We start from the raw sequence: 22,717 nt of genomic DNA on the forward strand, positions 1-22,717 counted from the left end.
TTTTGGCGTTTGTGCATATACATAATGATCTGGATAAGATAGGGTCTGGAGGGGAACAAAAGGAAAAAAGACTACTCTCGTCAACGCATGTACGATCATCAATTGCATGGATATTTATCAACGGATACCACTATATTTTACCGGCTCACCTGAGATACGTCTTGAGACAGACCACTGCAGAATACATGAAGTAACGTAGTGCCATGGTCCTACCCAGTGCCGTCGATACCTTCGTACATTATTATTTCCTTGCTCAGGGGGAAGTAGTAAGTAAAGGCTGCTGCTACTTTGGCTAGAATTAGATAGCACCCGCGCGCTCTGATAGTCAGGAAGAGCATTTGTATTTGAGACAGGTCTTCGCTATATAAATTCAAACTCTGCCAGGCTAGAATAATCATTATTCTAGTCAGTCTGTACTTTATTTCTAGGAGGCACCATGGCGAAATACAATCGGCCCTTTCATTTCATCCTTCTGTCCCCAGGCGTAGGCCACTGCGTATCATATTCCTTGGGCAACCACCAGGGATAGCATTCCCAGGGGGGTCGCATGAATTATGTATACCTTCGAAGTAACAGACACCTGATATGTGATGTAGAAGAGATAAGTTAAGCCGAGTCTCCCAGGGATGGTAGAGTAAAGAGCGAGAGACGTGAAAAGACACAACATCTCCTTGACAATAACAGTAGTTGCCGATATTGTGTTGAGGATCTGCGCTACAACAAACTTAGGATGCACTTCGAAGTGATCAAACAAGATGTCTGGAATGAAGACAGAAAGAGGACGTACTGGTTATAGCAAGGTCCAATACCGGTAGCCGCAGCAGCTCCTCTGAACAGAAGGGCAACGATAGTGTTCGTCCAGAGTCTCATTTTGCACCTGATTTTCGTGGATTCGTATGAAGGGAGCACGCTGAGTAAGAGTAACTTGAGAGAGAAATAAGTCTTGATCAGATGCACTGAATCACCAGTTCTTATTCTTGTTGAACCCTAGCCTGGATGTAGCTAGGGCGCATCAATCAGAGTACTCGCTATTACGCCATATAGTCCTCTATATATAACTTTGCCAAAGCCAAGTGGTTTTACTCCGTATGGTACAAATACTACCAGTAAATTACTGTAAGCGTTGTGCTAGTTAGTTAGTGCAAGAGTAAAGTGCAAGGGTATCTAAGCGGATAAGTTAAATAAAGCAACACCACCACCTCTCCTTTCATTATACGTCGTCTTGGTCATTACTCATTATTTCGCCAGCCTGTCCAACTTGAATCCTATTTCAGCCCAATCTCTACAGTTCACAAAACGGCCAAACCATGTCAGATATAGATGCAAAGACTCCTCTGTCTGCTACTAGCCAAACTCCCCCTATTGCCCCCAACGCAATATCGGATGCAAATGAGCCTCACACCATCGACCCGTCGAGCCTGACCACCTACCAGAAGAAACTCTACGACTTCTTGTACTCCCAAGGATGGACCCATACACAGTGTTCATGTTTCATCGCTCAGATCGAGCCGATGAAAGAAGCCATCTCACGCCTTTTCTACTCGCAAGGCTGTAACACCACCCAAGTGCAGTGTCTCCACGAGCAGTGTGAGATGGGATTTCCAGAGCATTTCCCAGCTCCTAGAGGTGATGCCGACCAACAAGATCTGCAGATGCAGCTGAGACTCAATGAGGAAATGAATCGTCGAAGGGCGATTGGCGAGCGCATGTACCCTTCCATAGGCACCATGGGGAGGGGGGTTGATGAGGAGAGAAGGGCTTGAGTGGGATTCGCTAAGAGCTTTGTGATTCGTATGTATTTTGGTCTTTGTATGTCAACATGGTCAAATGCTCTGCGATGAGAAGGCCTTGCAGGGATATATGTGGATTGAGAACGAGAACAAGGTTGACGATATTTGGGGGAGTATATACGTGTTTCTGAGATACTGGTTCGATTGAGCATGAGGAGTGATGTATGACTTGGATATTCTTAGGACCACTCACTTCTTCGTGAATTGGAAGATGAATTTATTATCAATGCAATGTGGCTCAGTCTGAGGATTGTGGAGGAAGCTTAATTAAACCTTCCAATCTTTAAGATCTAAGATGGTTGTGGGATGGTTTGTAGTAAAGCTGCAAAAATAGTGTGAGTTCTATGAATGGGCGAGTTGTGCCTACATTTGATCTTTATAGCACTGATAGTGGTCTCTTCTTGCCTACACAGTTGGTATAGGTTAGTTATATGGTCAGCTAAGAACTAACGCTGGCATAGTGGCTACCGGCATAAAGCCATGCGGCGATAAAATCATTATCTATACTCAACCGATTTGGCGGTTCACATAGTTTCCGATCTCATTGGGAGTTTTTAGTCACTGAATACTTTCTTGAAGATATTTAACAATTCCTTGCACATAATACCGGGAAGCCATCTTTTGATCTCTACTGCGTTGCGGATGGGAATGAAGTAAAGGAAAGTGGGATGATATATCCAAAATCTTGCGAAGACACAATTAATCTGACGGCTTTGATTTACTATGGAAAAAAGCTCACCAGAAAGGATAAATAATTCTGAGATAGTGTGACTTATCTAGAACTTAATTTCCTCAACTCGGTCAGGGTTGACTATAGTGACTTTAGGGTAAGCTTAGATGTTGATTATCTCGTCCAAATTGCTAGTTGCTGAACATAGTACTCTAATGGATGTTAATTGTCTTTGAGAGTAAGACCGGATCACGGCATCATGTAATCGGACGTCTTCATTCTTTGACTAAGTCCGTAAAATTAGTGTATTATCGACTATTTTTAGTGGTCTCTCCATCAGGACAGCCACTGTTGTTGGATGACTGGTAGTCTGTTTGAAGAACAACAAGCCATCAGATGAGGTTACTTCGCAACGAAGAATGGAAAACTTTCGATATTCTGAAACCATACGGTCATCTGTTATGCTAAACAATCTGAACATAGATAGTATAACTCTATTTATAATTGATCATAGATTGCCAAGTACAGCTGGTTTAGAAGAAGACGAAAATCAAGCTGCTGTGTAGAGAGCATACATTTATGTTAAGACCTCATAAAGCAGTCATTCTCAGTGCCTTGTCAAACAGCAGCATAATATGTTATAGCAAGGTATCGCTGGAGGTTAGTAATGGTGATTGAGTGCCTAGTTGCTTGTAGATGAGTGATGCTAGTGCATGGACACAAGGGTTTGCGTCAGTGGCGGCAAATTGACAGCCAAAAACAGCAGGCCATTATAGTTCTCAAATTACATTTGTTTATAGACTGTAGCTCGTATAATATTTAAAAACTTTCCTACGAAGAGACTAGCAGCGACCCTCAGGGTCTGGAATCAACTGGGTCCGTGAAGTCTGTACCTCTCGGCAACGATACGAAGGGCAGTTCCCTGGTTCGCAAGGTGGTATCTATTCACATTGAATAAGCGACGCCGGAAGCAGCCAGGTCCAACAGGTTTTGAGAAACACATTATCTGGATATTGTCAAAGATCACGAATCATGAAATCGGGAGGTTTCCCAATGCGTCAAAAAGCCACGAAGGAAGCCAAAGCAACACCAGCACCACATGTGACCCTGACCGCTAAAGTTGAAAGACCGAGTGGGTCCTACTCTTTTTCCATGTGGATCTTGGAGATTAGTTTCTTCCTGCTAGTCTGGTCTCTCGGATTTCTAGCTGTTCTTCCATCTTCTCCGAACTGGAACATAGCTTGAATGTGTTCCACCGTTAAGGTGCTTCTTTGTCGCATTAGGGGGTCTGACGGATGTGAGACAACCGTCTCTCGAGCCAGGGTGGCCAACTCACTACTTACTCGCAAGTAACCTTCGAAATGAGCAGCTCCTCTCAACAAATTGCCAGGCTCCAACCGTTCGTTTCGGCGTCTGCGCGAGAAGCTCAAGCGAGGGGGCGGGGCTGTTGCTGGGATTTAATTAAATTAATCTGCTTTTTGCAGTTTAATCTCCTTCCTCCCCACCACCAACGAATGATGCTCTCTCGGAGCACCTCATTCTCTCACACACACGAGATGACAATGTCCGACGCATTGGGTGGTCATCCTGATAGCCAGGGCTCGGGTTCTATCCATGGTCCTCGCGCGGAATGTCTTACTTGATGATAAGGGGAGTAGGGAGAGGAGGGAGTTGCGCGCCCTCATCGCTGCCTCATGGGGGTTGTTGACCCTTGGATCCCTCCCATTCCTTCCATTCTTCAACCAGTTCTCCGGGGCACCCCCTAGCGCGCCCTTGGAACTGTACCGTTAACCTGACAAGTGGCCCTCAAAGAGAAAAGTCCCCAAACGAAAGCGGACAGACCCGTTCGCGGATGGGTTCCTCTGTTCCTGGATTATTGTTTCGGCCTTTTTTGGCGACTTGGTGATCCAGTTTTTATCAACGACCATGTCATACTATTCCTCTTCCGTCGTTTCGAGCTGGTGACTCCTGAACCGAAGAGTAATTTTACTTTAATTTCTAGCTCTCTTTGATTTTTCTGGTTCGATAGCGATCTGTTACTTCACTAACGTATCTCCTACACCTCCGCTCCAAAACCTCATCCTTTTCCTTTCTACTGCGCTCTTGTTTCCCCCCAAGTTGCGGGCGCCTGTTTCAAAGAAAGACATATCCCATTGACCTCCTCCACCGCGGCCCTCTGCCGAGCACGAACTCCCCAATCACGCCCGCCTGTGGCTGCTCCGCGGGCCGTTGTGCTCGCCCGCCATTGCCCTTCCTGCCGGCATCCCTGTCGGTCCCGACTCCCCGCTCATGTCGTTGTCGCGATCACCCTCTCCCCACCCCGCGGGAGCAGGATGGTCTAGTCCTGGACTCACCTCGCCCAGTGGCTCGACGACGCCTCACAATGGCTTTCTGTCGCCAAATCCTATAGGTGCCAGCGGCATCTCCTGGGCCGCCGCCAAAGCGAAAAGCGACGAGGTACGAGGCTACCCGTCTTTCTCGACAAAGAACAGCGGGTTCTTCTCGCGCTCAAGACGCCAGCTCTCTGCTACTCTGCCGCGCTTTCGTCTAGGCTCGGGGTCTCCGAATGGCTATGTCGATAAGGATGAGTTTGGCCGGGGGCGGCCGCTCTCCCCAGCTACGGGCTGGCGCTTGGGATTTGGCAGGTCAGTTCTGCGGCGCAGACGATCGCGCTTGCTCGTGGCGCTGATCTTTCTTTTGCTGGGCTATATGTTTTTCGGAGCGTGTAAGTGAATCGCATACGTATGGAATGAAGCCTGTAGGTGGCTAATCAATTGCAGCTCTTCTTCAAAAGTATCGGCGCTCTCCGCTAGGCGGTGGGCGCAAGTTCGTGATCATACTAGAATCTAACATAGAGGGCGGCGTGATGGAGTGGAAGGGAGCGCGCGAATGGGCGATCGAGCGCAACAGCGTGTGGAACAAGAAGAATTATGTTGAGCGATGGGGCTACGAATTGGAAACCGTCAACATGTTGGCGAAGAAGCGGTATTCGCACGAATGGCGCGAGAGCTGGGAGAAGGTGGACCTTATCCGGGAGACGATGCGAAAACACCCTGATGCTGAATGGTATGTTTGCCGTATTCTTTTGGTGAGCGTCACTGACATGTGCAGGTTTTGGTGGTTGGACCTCAGCACTTGGATCATGGAATACTCTTACTCGTTACAGGACCATATATTCGACCGCTTGGATGAAATTATCTACCGGGACATCAATGTCTACAACCCGTTGAACATCAGTCATCCGCCAGACGACGCTTATCTGGACGAGGTGTCTCGATCGCCAAACGGAGACGGGGATCCGTCATCGGTACATATGCTATTGTCGCAGGACTGTGGGGGCTTCAACCTCGGCTCTTTCTTCATTCGGCGCTCTCTCTGGGCCGACCGCCTGCTGGACGCGTGGTGGGACCCAGTCATGTATGAACAGAAACATATGGAGTGGGAGCACAAGGAGCAGGATGCGATGGAATATCTGTATGCGACGCAGCCGTGGGTTCGCAGCCACGTTGGCTTCCTTCCCCAGCGATATATCAACTCGTACCCCCAGGGGGCATGTGGAGACGAGATTGACCCGAATGTCCACTACCAGGAAGATGAAAGAGACTTCCTGGTCAACATGGCCGGGTGCCAGTATGGACGCGACTGCTGGGCCGAGATGTACCAGTACCGTGAGATCAGCAAGCAGCTGAATCTGACATGGTGGGAGCGGATGAAGGACAAGTTGAACGGCCTTTACGAGAAGCTTTTCCCTGGCGAGGAGCAACAAGTTGAATAGTCGTTGCTGGATACGACATTTGCTTTGCTTTGATGTTACTGCAGATGATGACTGGTCTGAGCAATGACCATGTAAAATGCGGACTAATAATGACCTGTGACGGCGTATGGAAGGATATTATGTTTTTGGCTGATGCTGATTGCTGATTTGTGTACTTGGCGAGGCGTTTGGTGTTAGCGATAGTTATCTAGACTTAGTAGCTCATCTATGACCTTTTACTGTACTCTCACCGATTCATAATCTCTAACAAACAAGTATACAACCGTAATTGCAGTGCACAACCACCCACTCACAACCCGCTTACTAATAATAATCAACGCACGTGACCAACGCAGCATATCCGACCGCCCACACCCCCCAGCCAATCAAACCACCGCAATTGGAACTCTCGCGACCTCCGGAATCGAACTTGATACAATCCGACCTCCGAATATCACCTTACTCCCTCCCTCCGACCTACGTCCCAAACCTTCGCCAACCAAAAAAACGAAAGAAAGAGAAATAAATTGCAAAATGCCCACCCCGGAATCCGCCTCCTTCCTGGCCAAAAAGCCCACGGTGCCGCCTACCTACGAGGGCGTCGACTTCGAAGACAACGTCGCTGTCCACAACGCCCGCGACGCCATTATCCGTGAACAATGGGTCCGCAGTATGATGTCTCGTCTGGTTGGAGAGGAATTGGGCAAGTGTTATGCTCGTGAGGGTGTGAATCATTTGGAGAAGTGTGGGGTTTTGAGGGGTGAGTTTATCCTTTATTCTTTCCTTCCTTTTTGAAAAAGGATGAGGTGTGGTGATGATGGGGATGAATATATGCTAATTTGGGTTTTGGGGATACAGAAAAGTACTTCGAGTTGCTGGGTGAGCGCAAGATTAAGGGTTACTTGTTCCAGGAGAAGAATTACTTTGCTGGGGAGGGAAATAAGTCTGCTTAGATGAGGGTTGAGGGTTGAGGATGGGTTGAATTGGATTGGTTTCTGTGTTATGTTATGTGATATACAATATATGCATTGTGTTTTATTTTCATACTCTTTTCTCTGGGTTTGGGTTGGGGTGTGGGGAGTTGTGATTGTATGATATGTTTTGAGATGGGTGGGTATGGACTCTATCTCTTGATTTATACGGGTTGCTGTGTCTGGATTGCTGTCTGGATTGGTGCTACGTATGCGGCATGCCTTATGGTATGGTATTGTATAGAAAAGCTCAAGATCAATAATAGGCACTGTCACTCCGCTCCGGTACTGTTCCCGGCGTATACACACGCGCTACACTGGCCGCCTCTTCATCACTATCCTCGACATCACTCCCCGGTCCAAAGTCGTCCTCCGCCGGCGGCGCACGCATGCGCACCAACTGCTCCTCATCCAGAGAGGGGATCTTGTACGGCGCTGGCGCGGAATGAATATCTCGACCGGAGGGCAAGTTTGCTAGCAGGTCCGCAGAGGGTGGAATCAGCTGAGTATTAATCTGTGCTCAGCAGTTAGCAACATCAGTCCAAACCAATGATGTGGATATCACCAACCGTATCATTCATTCGCACCCACTTCGTCTCCAGCATCTCAATCACTCGACTCTCCTCCTCCCGACCTGCATTATCCCCCGGTCCGAGCTCGCCCTTCTCCGTCCGATCCCGACTGCCCGCATCCTTCTCCATCCGTCTCTCCTCCCGCCGCTCCATCCATCCCTGCTTCAGCCTCGACAGCCCGGTCCGGCTCTTCGTACTCGTCTCCTTCGCTTCCGCTCCACCTGTCCCAGCTCCCCTGACCCCCAATGCCCCCTTCGCTGCTTTCAACCATGCAATTCCCTCCCCGATCTTCCCGGACAACTCCGCGTCCACCCCGAAGAACCGACAGGCTCTCGCCCGCGCAACCCGTCCCAGCACCCGTGTATACCCTAGCAGATCATCATCAATCCCCGTCCGCCCCTCTGACCGGACAGATCCCAGCCCCGCAGCAGCTTGCTCCGCGTACTCCGCAGCCCGGATACATAATCTCGCGAATAGGTGCGCGCGGACCTTGGGGATCTCCGGCGCGCGGACCATCCAGTCCTTGTCATTGGGGTTGCGCGCCTGAATACAGGCGGCGACGTAGGAATCGTCCTTCAACACAGCGAGGAGGGTAGCTTCCGCGAGGGCGAGACAGGAGAGGGCCGCTTGCGTGGCGGGGTCGAGGTCCGGGAGGGTAGAGGTTCCATTTTTGTTGTTATTGCAGATAGAGTGGGCTGCGGTTGCGAAGGAGGGCGAGGAAGCGAGGAGCGAATGTACGGCGCTGGCTTGGAGGAGGTGTTTGGTGGCTGTTTGGATGGCGGCGGTGCGCTGTTCCGGTGTCGGGGTCGTGGATGCGTAGAGGGTGCGGGTGACGCCGATACGGGCGAGGGAGTTGAGCACGTAGCTGAGGGTGGAGAGGACAAAGGCTATTTCGAAGTCGAGACCCTGTCCTTGGATGCGGGTGGTGGTGGGCCGCTGTTTGAGGGAGAGCGTGGTGGTGGGGTTGGTGAGGGTCGGGCGCCAGGCGGATGTGATCTCGGTGCGGAGGGTGATTTCAATTTCTTCGGTGGGAGATGTGTCGCCGGGTTTGCTGCTGAGGCCGTTGGAGAGAGCGAGGAGGTAAGGGAGGTAACCGGTTATGGTGGTGAGGAGAGTCTGCAGGTGGGCGTCTTGCTGCGGACCGCGGGGTAAACGCTTGTGTGCTTTGAGAGCTTGTCGGAGAGCATGGCGGGCGGTGGTGGCTGCTTGGGGGAGAGAAGGGTGGGTGCTGGAGGTAAGGAAGGTCTGGAAGGAAAGATGGGAGGTGGAGGGTAGTGTGAAGGCGTAAACCATGGTGATGGTGGTGGTGATTGGGGTGTTGAAGCTGGAGTGGAGTAGGAAGGGGAGAGCTGGAGTTGAGTTGGAGGTGAAGATCTCCGCGGCAGCCAAGAAGCTCGTTTGCATTGGAACCTACGGGAAAAGCACGTCGGGGTCAATTCGGGCCTATTGGCCGAACTCATTAACTCATGTGGCTTATACGCTGTTATGCTGTAGATACATGATTTCGCTTGCAGGATGGCTTTCCATCCCTCATTCGTCCCGATTGCCTTCTTCGCACATGTTTCAAGGCGTAGATGCTGTTTTCTGACTCGGTGGATAATGATAAATCCAGCCTGCTCTGGCCCTAAATTGTGACAACCCGTCTGTAGCAATAGCAAGTGATATGTTGATAATCCCAAGCTGGTGGACGATCCGCTGGTCATTGTGGTCAAGCTGGGCCGGCCAGCTGTCCCAATGCCAGATACGGTGTAGGCGTTGTGATGCAGCTAGGCGTCTTGAGTCTGGCTTGTCGGGCTGCAGACAACCGACAGCCTTATTGCAGTGTATTGTGAAGTGGTCTCGCTTTCGAACAACCTGTCTGCGTCTCATCACACATCCATCCCTTCGCCATCGGACAGGTTGCTCGGCGCACTACTGACACCAGACGAATCGCTGTCAGCCATGTACGGCGCCCGCGACCGCATCTGTGAACCCCAGTCTTGGAGACTGGGCGCGCCACCCTCGATGATGATAGGATGCTCGTCGGCGCTCTTTCCGAGCACGGTGCCCGCATATCTCGACTCTTCGCCGGTTTTGCTGTGTTTCTTCTTCAATGCCGTCAAAAAGTCTTCTTTCTCGAGAGCGTCCGCATCAACCATGTCCCCTTCACTGGGCACAAATCCAGCAATCCGTCGAATCTCCCGGTTGGCCGGCCCAGTGAACCACGACAGAAAGCCTTCTAAACCTCGCATATCTTCTTCTCCCTGCCAGTCCTCCTCCCATTCTCGCAGCTGGGGTCGTAGCGCGCCTGCGTCTTGCAGCGCTTGGTAGATATCTTCGAGGACCGGAACAGGGTCATGTGGATGAGCGTTTGCAGCATGGGCAGTCGTAGATGAAGCAAGGATCATGATGTATTGAGCGGTAAGGTCAGCGAGGGTGTCTAAAACGGACGGTCGTGTCGCATGAAAGCCTGCTGCGCGCAGGATCTGGATTATTGGCGGGCGGAGAAGAGCGTTGTGTAGATTGGAGCCAGACATGTTGGCGTATGGGTTGTAGATGAAGAACAACGATAGAGACGTCAAGAAGAGCTTTTCAGCTCGCAGACGAGGATTATATAGCTAAGAATATGAGCGGCTCACTGCGTCGCTATTGTTGAGGTCGAGTGTTAGGAGATGAATAGGAAGCAAAGAGAGGATCAATGGCTGAATGGATGGGCCTCTTACTGCCTTTTCGGGGTCTTCCGCCTTCTGGCTCCGCCCTCGAGTCTTCGTCTCCGCTGTAACACAGCAAGCTTCACTTCACCCCATCCATCTGCCAGCCTCCTACCATCTCTACTTTGACCTGATTTCGCTCACTTACACATCGCATCTCCACCGACTTGGTGGTCACTTCTCGCCATGTCGGACACACCCCGTCCATCCCTCAAGCTCACCTTCGGGAAAAAGAAGGCGCCCGAGGAAACACCCCAGAGACAACCTGCTGCACCTCCTCCGCCAACAGAGACCCCTCAACGCAAACTCACGCTCAAGATCGCCCGTAGACCGGCACCAGAAGCGCCGCCCGAGGATGATAAACTCAAGAAAAAGAAGAAGACTTCGAAGAAGCGCCCAGCAGAGGGACCCGCGTTACAGGAACCATCCACCACGGTCGCGACAGCCCAGCCGTCTGGACCTAAACGCCTAAAATTAAACCCCTCGAAGAAGCCGGGGGTCCAGTCGCTCCGTATCAAGAACAAGGGGCTGGTCCCCAACCGACCAGTGGGTGTTGGCTACGACTCGGAGGCATCCGACACGGAAATCGACCCCTCGATCGAAGAACAATTCATTCTGCGCATGCTGCCCGGAGAGGATTGCGAATACCTACAACGCGCCATTGCTGAACGCCGGTTCGACCGTTCGGAGATCTCTTTCAAACCACTCACCCGTGAGGGACGACGTGCCGTCTTCAAGATCCGCGATCATCAATACGCCGCAGCGCTGGTCGACTTGCCATGTATCATCGAAGGTATGAAGAGTTGGGACCGGCGTGGGTGGTACAAATCTGCAGATATCTGCCAGATGCTTCTGATCCTTGGCCCGGTTGCCAATGAACAAGAGGCCATGGACTACCCACTCCCCTCGGACATTCTACACCCAGATGACAAGACACTGCAATACCCACATGGTCTCACACCACCGTTGCGATGGGTGAGAAAGCGCCGTTTCCGGGAACGAATCAGCACGCGGACTATCGAGCAGGTCGAGAAGGCCGTCGAGGATCTCATCGCCCAGGATGAGGCTGCCGTGGCACCTATCCGCTATGAGCTGGTTGATAAGACAGCATTGAACCGGGCTGAGGGACTGGTCCAGAGTGGAGATTACGACTACGAAGACGAATACGATGATGAGCAGGATGCTGAGGGTGAGATGGAGGAAGGCATGGAAGACGGCGGTCTGTTCGATGACTTTGAAGACACTCTCGCTGCCGAGATGGAGGCTGCCTTGGCTGCCGGCGACGAAGGCGAGGCAGGCGCTGCGGCCACAGCATCTGGAGCAGAGCCACCATCAGATGCTGGAGTATACCAAGCGGGCACACCGATGGCAACGAAGCCGTCCACGCCAGCGCCAGAATCATCCGGTGATGAGAGTGACGGGTCTGACGATGGCGACGAACCGGAAGACGAGCTGGACGATGAGCAACTCGAGCAACAGCGGCAGATGCAGCAGCAACGCGAGGAGATTGCCGAACTGGAAGCACTGATCCGGGCCGAGACGGCGAAGTGGGAGAAGATGCAGAACGCCATTTTGAAGGGCAAACTGGCCAAGCGCATTCACGATCTGAAACAAGATCTATCACTGAAGAAGGTGTCTATCGGTGAGGGCGATGATGCTGATGGTTAATCAAACACCTTACCCATATGTCTGCACGCTAATAGCTATTGATCGATTTCTGATACCCCATTACATACCATCCATTCCATTCCATTATCCTATACATCCTATCCTATCCTATCCTATTCCCTCCCTATAATCTACCAAAATCACCCTAAATAATAATACCACAATCAAACAACCCTCCCCTTAGACCCCCTACTCGCCGCCCCCACCACATCCACCTCCTCATCCTGCCTCAACTTCCTACTCCTCACCTCCTCCGGCTCCGCCGGACTCTGTCCCACCCGATCCCCCAACATCCTATCATGCATCTCCCTCTTCTGATCCAAATCCGCCATCTCGCCCTTCTCGTACCCCGGCGCCCCCGGCCCCTCGGCACTGCCTACCGCGCCCGCATGCGCCCCCGCTTGTGCTCTGGCTCTCGCATCCGCCGACTTGCCCTGCACGGCCCGCGCGATGTCCCCTTCTGCGGGCTGCTGCTCGACTCCGTACTCGGTGTCGAGGGTGGAGGCTGCGTTGCGCATGGACTCTTGGTGTTTGCTGGAGTTAGAGTTGGAGTTGGAATAGGAGGGCTGGGAGGCTGCGTTGCGGGTTATGGGGGACAGGGCGTCGCCGCGGTGCCGGGGGAGGTGGTCGTATTGAGATGGGTTTTGGGATGAGGATTGGGAAGTGCGTTGCTCGGAGGGTGTGTGGGTTACGGGGTTGGTGGGTTGGTTGTAGGCGGCTTGTTTGGGGGGTTGGGGGGGTTGTTGGTGGTGGGTTGATTGCATTGTTGGTTGGATTGGGGGTTGTAGATTGGTTTGAGTGATTGATTGGAGTTAATGGATGGATGTTATTGTGTGACTGTATGTGGTTGGGGTGGAGGAGTTGGGATGTGGTGATGGTGATGGTGGTGATGGTAAGTAACTAAGTATAAGAGAGCTGTAAGGGGATGACGTCAGTGATGATGTGATGTCAATTTTAAGGGAGTGAAGAATAATTGGTTCTTGAGTAGATAGTGTAGATAGGTTCTATGAACTGCATGGACTGTTTTATTCTATGGAGTTAGTGGTATTGTTCGCGCTGGAGGTGATTAAGAAATTGATGATTTCGCTAGGGGATCTGCTAGTGGTCTGTTACTTGGCCGTTAGCTGTCATATTCCCATCTGGCTGGGTTGGAGGGCCCATTATAGGACTGCGGGATCAACCAATAACTTAAAGATGTTATTATATAATAAAAGCGGTTAGTGGAATTGAAGATGTCAAATTTGGTATACAGCGAAAAAGTGCTTCACAGTAGCTGATCGATGGATGGGTGATGAGGGTATGTGGGGATGACGGATACAGCTGTGATGGATGGAGCTTACGCCGTTGGGATTTAACTACTATGACTAACGAACTATTTGCATGGGATCATCGCAGTCAGATGAGTGCTACCCCAAAAAAAAGCAAATATACACATACTCCCCTCAGCATAAGTATACAATCTAGACAAAAACATAACCCACATGCAATAAACCCAATCGGGAACATACTTCAAGCGCATGTGATACCGCGGGAATCACTCACTCCTTATTCTTACTTTCCCCGGATTTAGCAAACATTACAATTTAACGATTACTGATCACAACCAACCCTCAAAGTATACAAGACCACCATTCCATCTTCTCTCCTCCCGGCTTCATGTCACACACGTACACAGCCACCAACGAGTAACGAGCAACAACCCTTGCTCACTGTACCACCACCAGCATCATGTCCACCACCACATCTCCACTCTTCACCCTCCCCATCTCTTCCACCTCCGGCTCCATCACCTGCACCAACCCATCCCCCGATCAACCAACAATCTACCTCCTCACCTTCACCTCGCCCCCAGATAACCGCCTCACCCCGACCTTCATCGACACCTTTCTCCTGGCCCTCGACATCATCGAACACCGCTACCAAAAGGGTGTGTTAATCACCACCAGCGGGATTCCCAAGTTCTACAGCAATGGACTAGATCTCGAACTTGCGCAATCCACAGAGGGGTTTCTGGATAAATGGCTGTGGAAGTTGTTTCGTCGACTATTAACGTATGATGATCTATCCCCCTTTAATCTTACCACTAACAAACATGAACCGTACTAATATATATATATATATCTATATGTGGTATACAGCTACCCCATGCCCACCATCTCCCTCCTAAACGGCCACGCCTTCGCCGGCGGCTTCATGCTGGCCATGTACCACGACTACCGGATCCAGAATCCGAGTAAGGGCTTTCTGTGCATCAACGAGCTCGAATTCGGGGTTCCGTTGCAAGCGCCCATGATGCATGTCTTCCGGGAGAAGTTGACGCCGAACGTCTGTCGGGATGTTGTGCTCGAGGCGAAGAGGTTTCCTGGGCCGGAGGCGCTGCGGGTGGGGATTGTGGATGGTCTGGGAGGTGTGGAGGAGACGGTGAAGTTCGTGAAGGAGAGGAAGTTGGTGTTGATGCCCAAGACGGAGATTTACGGGGTCATGAAGGAGGAGATGTATCGGAGGTTGTTGGGGGTGGTGGATGATCATTCGGGAAATTTGGAGTGGAGGGAGAGGGTGGAGGAGAGGAAGGGCGAGATGGAGGATGTTGGGAGGAAGAGTGTGGAGGTTTGGGAGGGGAGGAAGGGGGCGAAGTTGTGATGTATTATTGCATGTGGCGTGCTAGATATATAGATGATTTATGCTAAGGCTCTATATAGAACATGGGGTGATGGGAATGGTGGTATTTACTCATTCTCTAAGAGGCTGGAGTTACTGCCAGGCTGACTTATATTGAATCTACAAGGCTGACCACAGCCGATGAGAAATACGAGATGTGAGACATGCTCCCTAGAAAGGCAACAGCTAAGGAAATACTATAAGAGATGAACTGCTATTGCCAGGAACTAACTTCTGATACTCGTGAGAGAGAGAGAGAGAGAGAATGGCAAAGTGCCTTTAATTCCTTTTCCTTCATAGCTGTCTCACATCAATCACTTCAACTTCCTATACTATCCCCACCAACCTACATTATTGAAGAGAGCATACCTAATACAAATAGTACTCACCCAGTAGACTTCTAGTATTATTCTCTATTATTCTATCTTCTCCAAGGTAATCCAACCCCATATCCAATTCCCTAACCTCATTCTCGGTAACATATCACAACACAGTGAGCTCAAGGTGAACTAATTGTATGCATACTCCGCCACACTGACTTCACGCACTTTTGTTTCATAAACACAGCATGATGGGCTCGCTCGCTCGCTTGCTTGCCTTCTTTAGTGAACTTCAATTCACCGCGCTGGGATGGGGCCTTGCCCTCGCAAAGTGAGACTTATACAAGATTTTTTAATGGCCGGTTTGGCAGGCGATCACGCTTACTACATCATTTAGATATTGTCTCGTTGTTGACTTCATAGTATCTACAAGTGTACTAGGTAATTCTACTTATCTTTATCTTCGGTTTTCATTACAAAGTTTGCTAAATCTTTCCATTAGATACAGCTTGATTTCAACATGGAGAGCAGAAAACGCAAGGCGGATGAGCTGGATCCCAGTACTGATGATGTTAGGAGTGTGCCTGAGGTCGATCCTAGCACTTCTGCCAGCGTGCCTAAAGTTGAACCCACTATTGCTGACAGCGTCCCTGGGGGCAGACCCATCACGGCTGATGGAATTTCCAAAGTTGATCCCGCCATGGCCGCTTACATTGAGAAGAGACGCAAAGAAAAGGATGAGTGGCTGGAACGGCAGGGACAGGCACTGTGGAAGAACTACTGGACCGTGAGAGAACAACAGCTCTCCAGGCCTTTCGGGCCGCTGCCGAGCTATCCAGAGGTGATCGAGGTTTGGCAACGTGATGAGGTAAGAAAGGACATGGACGAGAAGTCGGTTGTGGTGGGCGAATCATTGACGGGCAGTAGGTGGACCAAGAAGCTGCATCCTCGGAATTCCCTCCAAATGGAATCACTGATAAGAACCCTCCTCTTTCTTACGACGTCATCGCAAGTATCCTCTGGAAAACCAAGGGCCATTGTCCCCAGGCACAGGCGTGGTTGAAGAGCCATGAGATGAGCAGATTCATGCGTGCTAATGTGATCGTGAGGCACTATGGACATGAGAATCTGAGAAAGAAGGCGCTCCATAACATGTACCAGAGGAATCTTGGTCTGCAGAAGGCGGCCAAGGAGTCCGCGCAAGTGATGGATGATGGGAAAGAAAACCAGGAAAATGAGGCTACCCCTTGGGAAAGAATCTTGACAGCTCATGACAGACTTCGAAAGGCGATGGGTGAACCTGAGGTGTTTGCGCATGAGATTCTGCTGTGGTAGCAATTCCCTGTCACACCGTCAGTTTTGCCGGCACATGTCAGTAGGCGGCGGACGTACCCTCTGATTCTGTCTCTTTGAATTACGTAGTAAGATGAATGTCCACTCATGTACCAAAGCTTGACGGTTCACTGGACGGTTCTTGTAACTAGCTTTTCCAATAATCACTGATTATCAAGTTTTCTTGTTTCTGTTGGTGCCTTTAGCCTTTCCCGGACTCTCTAGTTTGTCTACTAGAGGCCGATACGGCGAAGCCAGAACATGCTCCGGCGCTCTTTGAGAACTATCGTCGCGTCTGGGTTCACCGGACGACGGCCGCCTCCGCTGCTCCTCGTGCATCTTATCCAACGGTTCGCCCACGATCTGGTACTTGTTCCAGTTGATGGGAGGCATGCGGACAACATTCTGCGGCGTGGGCAGGGTCCCTAGCCCAGAGTAAACGCCTCTCTTCGGACTCTCTACCTCCTCGTCCTCCGAGTCTTTGTCATGAGTGAAGTTGATGAAAGCCCCTGTATCCTTCGCCGACAGATTTCCCGCTGCCAGTTCGCGGGCGAACCCTTCTGGATCCTCAGCTGCGGCCTTCTTGAACTTTTCTAGAGTCTGAATATCCCGCATGCTTTGCTGCTTCTGGAGCTGAAGGATAGAGATCGCGGATCGCAGAGCAATGGCATCTGGGTTCTCGCTCTCCGAGATCGGGACGGCGGCCGGCTCGGGCGCGAACACGGGGGCTGCAGCCGGCGGGGTAAAGTCCGCTGATGAACCATACGGGGGCACTCTTGTTGTTGGCGAAGGCGACGCAGCAGGAGGAACAATAGGGTGAGGAGCGCCGTTCCCCGCGGCGGCGTTCGTGACAGGCACAAGATGGGCAAAGACGGGAGTCACGGGCGAGTAAGGCGGGCGCGGCGGAGTACCTGGCCGATCAGGCTGGTTGCTTTGGTTCTCCTGCGAAGGCTGCATTGCGCAAAGTTGAAGAGAGCAGGAACCGGAGGGGTTGTTGAGGAATGATACGTGGTAGGAACAGAAGGATAACCTGATCCAACGGGTTGCTGGCTGGATCGATGCGATGATCGACGGCAATGACGTCTGTGCCTGCAACTGAGAGGTTTAAGGGATGGTAATAGCGGTGACGGTCAAGAAGCAAGTCTGATGAAAGTGACAAGTCAAGAATACTGCTCGTATGAGACAGTCAATGACAGTTCATGTTGGACGAAGCGATGCTTGAGTCAGAAGAGCGATGGAAGGTGCTGGATGCGCTTATCGAAGGCGATTATCGGGGCTCCAGTGCGGAGTCAATCAACCCCAGTCACTTTGCTTGTTGGTGGCTGGGAAATGCATGCTGATGGCAGTTGGTTGGAAAGTGCATCTCCACAATACATTTATTGTATCGACTATTCTTGTATAGTTCTCAATGAATAACCAGTGAATCTCTATTCAGCAGCAGACAATAAGAAGTAAATAAATAAACAGTTAAATGAATCCATTTAGTGAATGTGTCTATTTTAGGAAACCATATGGCCTGATCTAGTGGCCTGATTGATGCCTGCAGATTTTTCACCGCCAAATTTATTCGAAAAATTAAAGGCAAAATCCGCATTCCGTTAAGATTGAACCCTCTCCAGAGTCTATTCAAACTCGCATTCCTTCCCCTTTTTCTCACAATGAAGCGCAAGACTGATGGAAGAGAATCCCTCGGCGGCAAAGACCAGCCCGAGTCCAAGAAGCGCGCTTTGTCGAGCGAAGAAGCCGCTGCGCGCTTCCGTGACGGCTTGTTCGAGCCGTCGGTCCTGAAGGACTATACCGAGCAATATGCCCAGTCTGCTCCGTATGCTGCCCATCATACATCCTGACTGGCAGACAACATGAGCGAAGCTAACCCCAAGTCCAAAGGTACAAGCATGGTGTCATTCACCCCCTCATCGAGCCCTCCCTCTTGCGCGCCGTCCGCGACGAAATTCAGGCCCAGGTGCAGTTCACCGAGAAGGAAACCGATATCTACAAAATCTTCCAATCCGGCGACCTGGCCAACCTGGACGGTCTCGACGATGCCTCTCTTGCGAAATTGCCCTCCATCCTCAAGCTGCGCGACGCCATGTACTCTGCCCGCTTCCGTGAGTTCCTCTCGAAGGTCACCGGCTCTGGAAAGCTGAGCGGACAAAAAACCGACATGGCCATCAACGTCTACAACGAGGGCTGCCACTTGCTTTGCCACGACGATGTCATCGGAAGCCGACGTCTGTCCTACATTCTCTACCTCACCGACCCCGACCAACCCTGGCAGGCCGAATGGGGTGGCGCACTGCGTCTGTACCCCACGACAACCAAGAAGGATGCCAACGGCGACGACGTCCTGATCCCCAGCCCGGACTACTCTCTCAGCATCCCTCCCGCGTTTAACCAGCTCAGCTTCTTCACCGTCCAGCCCGGAGAGAGTTTCCACGACGTCGAAGAAGTCTACCACCCGAAAGACAACGAAGACAAGTCCAAGAAGCGCGTGCGCATGGCTATCAGCGGCTGGTTCCACATCCCGCAGGAAGGCGAAGACGGCTACGAAGCCGGTCTGGAAGAGAAGCTCGCTGAGCGCAGTAGTCTGGCCCAGCTCCAGGGCCGCGGCGACATCTACGACCTCCCCCAGCCCAAGACCGTCGACTGCGAGAACGAGGACGAGCAACAACCCGAGGAAGGAGGTAAAGGCAAGGGCAAGGCGAAGGTAGAAGAGGAGCCCACGCCCGAATTCACAGAATCCGACCTCGCCTTCCTGATCCAATACATCGCCCCATCCTACCTCACCCCCGACATCGCCGAGGAAATGTCCGAGACCTTCCAAAACGAGTCGTGTCTCAGTCTGGAACGATTCCTTTCGGAGAAGTTTGCGACCCGTGTTCGGACCTACATTGAAGAGCAGGAGAAGAAGGGCCTGCCCAGTTCCTCCGACGAGATCCTCGCCGAGACCGGATGGACGGTCGCCCGTCCTCCCCACAAACAGCGCTACCTGTTCCAGCAACATGGCACCGCGACCCAGGACCAGAAATCTCCGATCCAGGAACTCCTCGACGACCTTTTCCCTTCCCGGGCATTCCGCAAGTGGCTCGCTCTGATCACCGGTGCGGACCGTATTACCAGCTACGACTACCTGGCGCGTCGCTTCCGCAGAGGCCAGGATTACACCCTGGCCAGTGGCTATGATGGAGAACAGCCCCGTTTGGAGCTGTCGCTTTGCTTGACGCCCACTCCGGGCTGGGAGAAGGAGGACGACGACGACGAGGAGGAGGAGGAGGAGGAGGATCAGGATCAGGATCAGGAGATGGGCGAGGGCTCATCGGAGGAGCAGCAGAAGAAGGCGGTCAAGCCGAAGAAGAAGAAGGATGAAGGAGCCGTCGCCAACGGCGACGCCGAGGAGCCTTCGGTGGGTGGATACGAGATCTACATGGCCGGCGACGACGAGGATGAGGGCGATGCAGCGATCTACCGGTCCGCAGGCGCCGACGATGACGATGACGGCATTCTCTTCAGCACTGCCGCCGGATGGAACCGACTCAGCATTGTGTTGCGGGACAGCGGTACCCTGAAGTTCGTCAAGTATGTCAGCGAGGCTGCCAAGGGCGACCGTTGGGATATCACGGGTAACCTGGGGGTGGAGTTTGAGGATAACGATGACGAAGATGAAGACGACGAAGATGTGGATGATGATGACGTTGAAGAAGAGGAGGATGAGTGAACGAAACATCTTCCCGAAACAGGAAAAAAAAGTCGTATATTTTCCCCCATTGTACATACTACGCAACATGATGAACCCCAAAACAAAAATTTACACACAAAAATAGATACAATCATCTCCTACGTAGGATCTACTCCTGTCTGCCTACAGTAAACGCCCCGAAACACACAGCCACCCATATCGCATCCCACACACCGATTTCAATCCAATCAACAATGAAACCACAAGTAGTAGATAGGCAGCAACGAAATATACCCAAAACACCGCAGGATTGATCCCTAAACCTTAAGTACATACTCTGTACGATATACGATCCTAGTTGTTTCGCACCGCCACCCCAGCAATCGATCCTTCGAAAACAACACTTACGAACAATGAACGCCCGACACCCCACTTACTTTGGAAAAAAAGGAATGATTCGATGCCTTTCTACGAGAGTACCCTGGAAATGGCATTATATCTCCCTGGTGGAGTAGTGCACATACGCACACTCAATATTTATTTGTTTTGTGGACTCGTCATATACTATTATAATTATTTGGTAAGTAGGTAGAGGAGCATGTGGGGGTAGTTAAGTAGTAGTTGGTACGGAGTAAGTAGTAAGGACGGATGATCCGATCCTGCGGTGATTTGCGCAGGGTATATAAGTAGTTCTATATATATTTAGTATACAGTAGTATAGTAGTAAAGTGGTTATTGATATATTGTTAGACAGGTAGTGTCGGTGGGTGATATTTTTGGAAACTAGAAGGGGGAGGGGGGGAAATTGATGCAGGGGATGGATGGATAGTTCATGTCTGGCAGTATTATGGTCAAATTGTATCTAATATAATACATACTAGATGGATCGACCTTTAATGAATATGTTGTAGTATGTGTACATTAGGGTGGTGTAGTGGATTGTTGGTCTTCAGGTTATTATTTCTGTCACTTGGTTGGATATAATAGTAATGGACAGTAATTGAGGAGGGAGGGATCTTTGGTGTTTTATCCTCATAGTGAATGTAAGAAAGAGTAAGTCTATAATTCTACTTGGCGATGCTGAGAAGGGGTTTATTGATAGTGTGAGTCTGTGGGTATTTCATTGCAATTGTAGCTACTTTTCCGATCTACAATTTACTTACTATTTTATATCTAATGAAGTCTGGACCAAAGGAAGCAAATACAGGTAAAATCATAACAATTTACCTCGTATACGGAGTGTATATTTTCCTTTTCAATGATCGGATGTAGCGATCTCCGAGCTATTCATTCCCCTGGGTACAAGGATATACGCCAAAGAATCCTTAAATCTACTAATGATACACATCACAAATAAGTCACGATCATGAGACCACTCCCACTTCCCCAATTTTCGTTCTATCCCTGATTGATTTATTCCAACTAAAGTATACTTGCTTATTCCTCTATACACTTATACTTTTTCCTCCTAACAAATCACCCGCGGAATCAAGTCCGCTGCAGATTGATTGGCCATCCGTCACAGGAGCTATTTAAACCTTCTTTTTCTTTTTGTTTCTGATTCCCAAGCCCGGGCATTGGACTTTTGGAATCTAGATCTTGCATTTGCTTGGAGCAAGCCATACTGTAAGCCATATTGCATAGTTCGTTTGTCACTTGGGAAGTAACTATTTACTGGAATACCACCAATCATTCGTGAGAAAAAAATTTCAAATTCGAGCCGACTTATACTTATGCCGCAGATTTGTGATGAACGGTCCCAAAATTAAGACTCCTCATTCAATCCCAACTATTCAATTTAGCATGCATCGGGGTTTGAAAAAGATGTGCTGAATACGACTCCGTAGGGCTACATTGACACCTGATTGGTGGATTGCTGTAACCAGGAGGCGTTTCAGAGATCCAGCCTGTGCCTTATTTCGAGGCACAAACTGCGGATCCCAGCTGAGCTGAGACCCTATCACCGGAGAGCCTCACCGTGGCCCATGGTTTCTTGGGTGTCAAAGTTCGGCTTTTGGGGCTCACATACTTTGTCCTATCTTGGCAACATTTCCCTAGTTGATGAGGAAGGGTTAACGTCTCGAAGGATTGCGGGGTGGGACGTGCTTTCTTGCTTGAAACGGAATGTTCAACGGAGTCCGGGTTTGGGGTTCATGGACGAGGCTGAGTCTGCCAATCAGTGACATTTCCGCAATAACTACTCCCTACTTGCCTTAATAAGACACTGGAAGCCGTGCTCCGTAGGGCTAAGGGGTGGGAAGGAATTGGAATGGCTGAAGCATTGGGGGCCACCCCACGTGGTTCTGGCCCGCGTATACTCGGAGGTCAGGAACCTGGTTCTCTGTGCGTGAAAGTGGACGCATCGGATTACTTGTCGACACATTCCGTGAGGCTGTGGACGGGAGGATCAGTTCGATTGGAAATGAAACCTGCAGTGTTTTTTTTTTCTTTGCGAGGGAGGGTTTGAGTGTGTGTGTGGTGTGCGTTGGACGTTCGAAAGCGTCGCCGGCCCCTCCCACTCAGCCTGGAGTTGGGGTCGGAGATTGTGACAGGTGCCCTCTATGCATGGGCGTCAAGCCCACCCCCTGCTTTTGCGCGGGCGATGATTGATACATT

At 50.8% G+C, this 22,717-nt stretch overlaps 11 protein-coding genes across 11 annotated transcripts; 7 read left to right on the top strand and 4 right to left on the bottom strand.

Moving 5' to 3' along the window:
* Window positions 1–1,307: 1,307 nt before the first annotated feature.
* Window positions 1,308–1,763, top strand: AtWU_02172 (bromodomain associated family protein; the record flags this gene model as incomplete). The annotated part of the gene is made up of 1 exon (XM_035497286.1): window positions 1,308–1,763. One exon carries the CDS (start codon window positions 1,308–1,310, stop codon window positions 1,761–1,763), a length of 456 nt encoding a protein of 151 aa, XP_035353179.1.
* Window positions 1,764–4,749: 2,986 nt separating this feature from the next.
* AtWU_02173 (putative alpha-1,6-mannosyltransferase subunit) lies at window positions 4,750–6,235 on the top strand (the record flags this gene model as incomplete). The annotated part of the gene is made up of 3 exons (XM_035497287.1): window positions 4,750–5,185; window positions 5,241–5,526; window positions 5,572–6,235. 3 exons carry the CDS (start codon window positions 4,750–4,752, stop codon window positions 6,233–6,235), a joined length of 1,386 nt encoding a protein of 461 aa, XP_035353180.1.
* A 513-nt stretch (window positions 6,236–6,748) lies between these two features.
* AtWU_02174 (putative NADH-ubiquinone oxidoreductase 12 kda subunit) lies at window positions 6,749–7,167 on the top strand (the record flags this gene model as incomplete). The annotated part of the gene is made up of 2 exons (XM_035497288.1): window positions 6,749–6,974; window positions 7,073–7,167. The coding sequence occupies 2 exons, from the start codon at window positions 6,749–6,751 to the stop codon at window positions 7,165–7,167; spliced, it is 321 nt and encodes a 106-aa protein (XP_035353181.1).
* Window positions 7,168–7,441: 274 nt separating this feature from the next.
* On the bottom strand, window positions 7,442–9,161 carry AtWU_02175 (pH-signaling protein PalC; the record flags this gene model as incomplete). Its single annotated transcript, XM_035497289.1, has 2 exons — window positions 7,442–7,699; window positions 7,755–9,161. 2 exons carry the CDS (start codon window positions 9,159–9,161, stop codon window positions 7,442–7,444), a joined length of 1,665 nt encoding a protein of 554 aa, XP_035353182.1.
* A 464-nt stretch (window positions 9,162–9,625) lies between these two features.
* Window positions 9,626–10,273, bottom strand: AtWU_02176 (Bromodomain associated domain protein; the record flags this gene model as incomplete). Its single annotated transcript, XM_035497290.1, has 1 exon — window positions 9,626–10,273. The coding sequence occupies one exon, from the start codon at window positions 10,271–10,273 to the stop codon at window positions 9,626–9,628; it is 648 nt and encodes a 215-aa protein (XP_035353183.1).
* A 360-nt stretch (window positions 10,274–10,633) lies between these two features.
* AtWU_02177 (transcription initiation factor TFIID subunit 7 family protein) lies at window positions 10,634–12,115 on the top strand (the record flags this gene model as incomplete). The annotated part of the gene is made up of 1 exon (XM_035497291.1): window positions 10,634–12,115. One exon carries the CDS (start codon window positions 10,634–10,636, stop codon window positions 12,113–12,115), a length of 1,482 nt encoding a protein of 493 aa, XP_035353184.1.
* Window positions 12,116–12,279: 164 nt separating this feature from the next.
* Window positions 12,280–12,879, bottom strand: AtWU_02178 (uncharacterized protein; the record flags this gene model as incomplete). The annotated part of the gene is made up of 1 exon (XM_035497292.1): window positions 12,280–12,879. One exon carries the CDS (start codon window positions 12,877–12,879, stop codon window positions 12,280–12,282), a length of 600 nt encoding a protein of 199 aa, XP_035353185.1.
* A 964-nt stretch (window positions 12,880–13,843) lies between these two features.
* On the top strand, window positions 13,844–14,755 carry AtWU_02179 (enoyl-CoA hydratase/isomerase family protein; the record flags this gene model as incomplete). The annotated part of the gene is made up of 2 exons (XM_035497293.1): window positions 13,844–14,166; window positions 14,254–14,755. The coding sequence occupies 2 exons, from the start codon at window positions 13,844–13,846 to the stop codon at window positions 14,753–14,755; spliced, it is 825 nt and encodes a 274-aa protein (XP_035353186.1).
* Window positions 14,756–15,613: 858 nt separating this feature from the next.
* Window positions 15,614–16,428, top strand: AtWU_02180 (uncharacterized protein; the record flags this gene model as incomplete). Its single annotated transcript, XM_035497294.1, has 2 exons — window positions 15,614–15,961; window positions 16,021–16,428. 2 exons carry the CDS (start codon window positions 15,614–15,616, stop codon window positions 16,426–16,428), a joined length of 756 nt encoding a protein of 251 aa, XP_035353187.1.
* Window positions 16,429–16,599: 171 nt separating this feature from the next.
* AtWU_02181 (uncharacterized protein) lies at window positions 16,600–17,382 on the bottom strand (the record flags this gene model as incomplete). The annotated part of the gene is made up of 1 exon (XM_035497295.1): window positions 16,600–17,382. One exon carries the CDS (start codon window positions 17,380–17,382, stop codon window positions 16,600–16,602), a length of 783 nt encoding a protein of 260 aa, XP_035353188.1.
* A 701-nt stretch (window positions 17,383–18,083) lies between these two features.
* Window positions 18,084–20,140, top strand: AtWU_02182 (oxidative DNA demethylase; the record flags this gene model as incomplete). Its single annotated transcript, XM_035497296.1, has 2 exons — window positions 18,084–18,247; window positions 18,313–20,140. The coding sequence occupies 2 exons, from the start codon at window positions 18,084–18,086 to the stop codon at window positions 20,138–20,140; spliced, it is 1,992 nt and encodes a 663-aa protein (XP_035353189.1).
* Window positions 20,141–22,717: the final 2,577 nt, after the last annotated feature.

This window comes from Aspergillus tubingensis (genome assembly GCF_013340325.1).
Source record: "Aspergillus tubingensis WU-2223L DNA, scaffold_3, whole genome shotgun sequence".
NCBI classification, from domain to species: domain Eukaryota; kingdom Fungi; phylum Ascomycota; class Eurotiomycetes; order Eurotiales; family Aspergillaceae; genus Aspergillus; species Aspergillus tubingensis.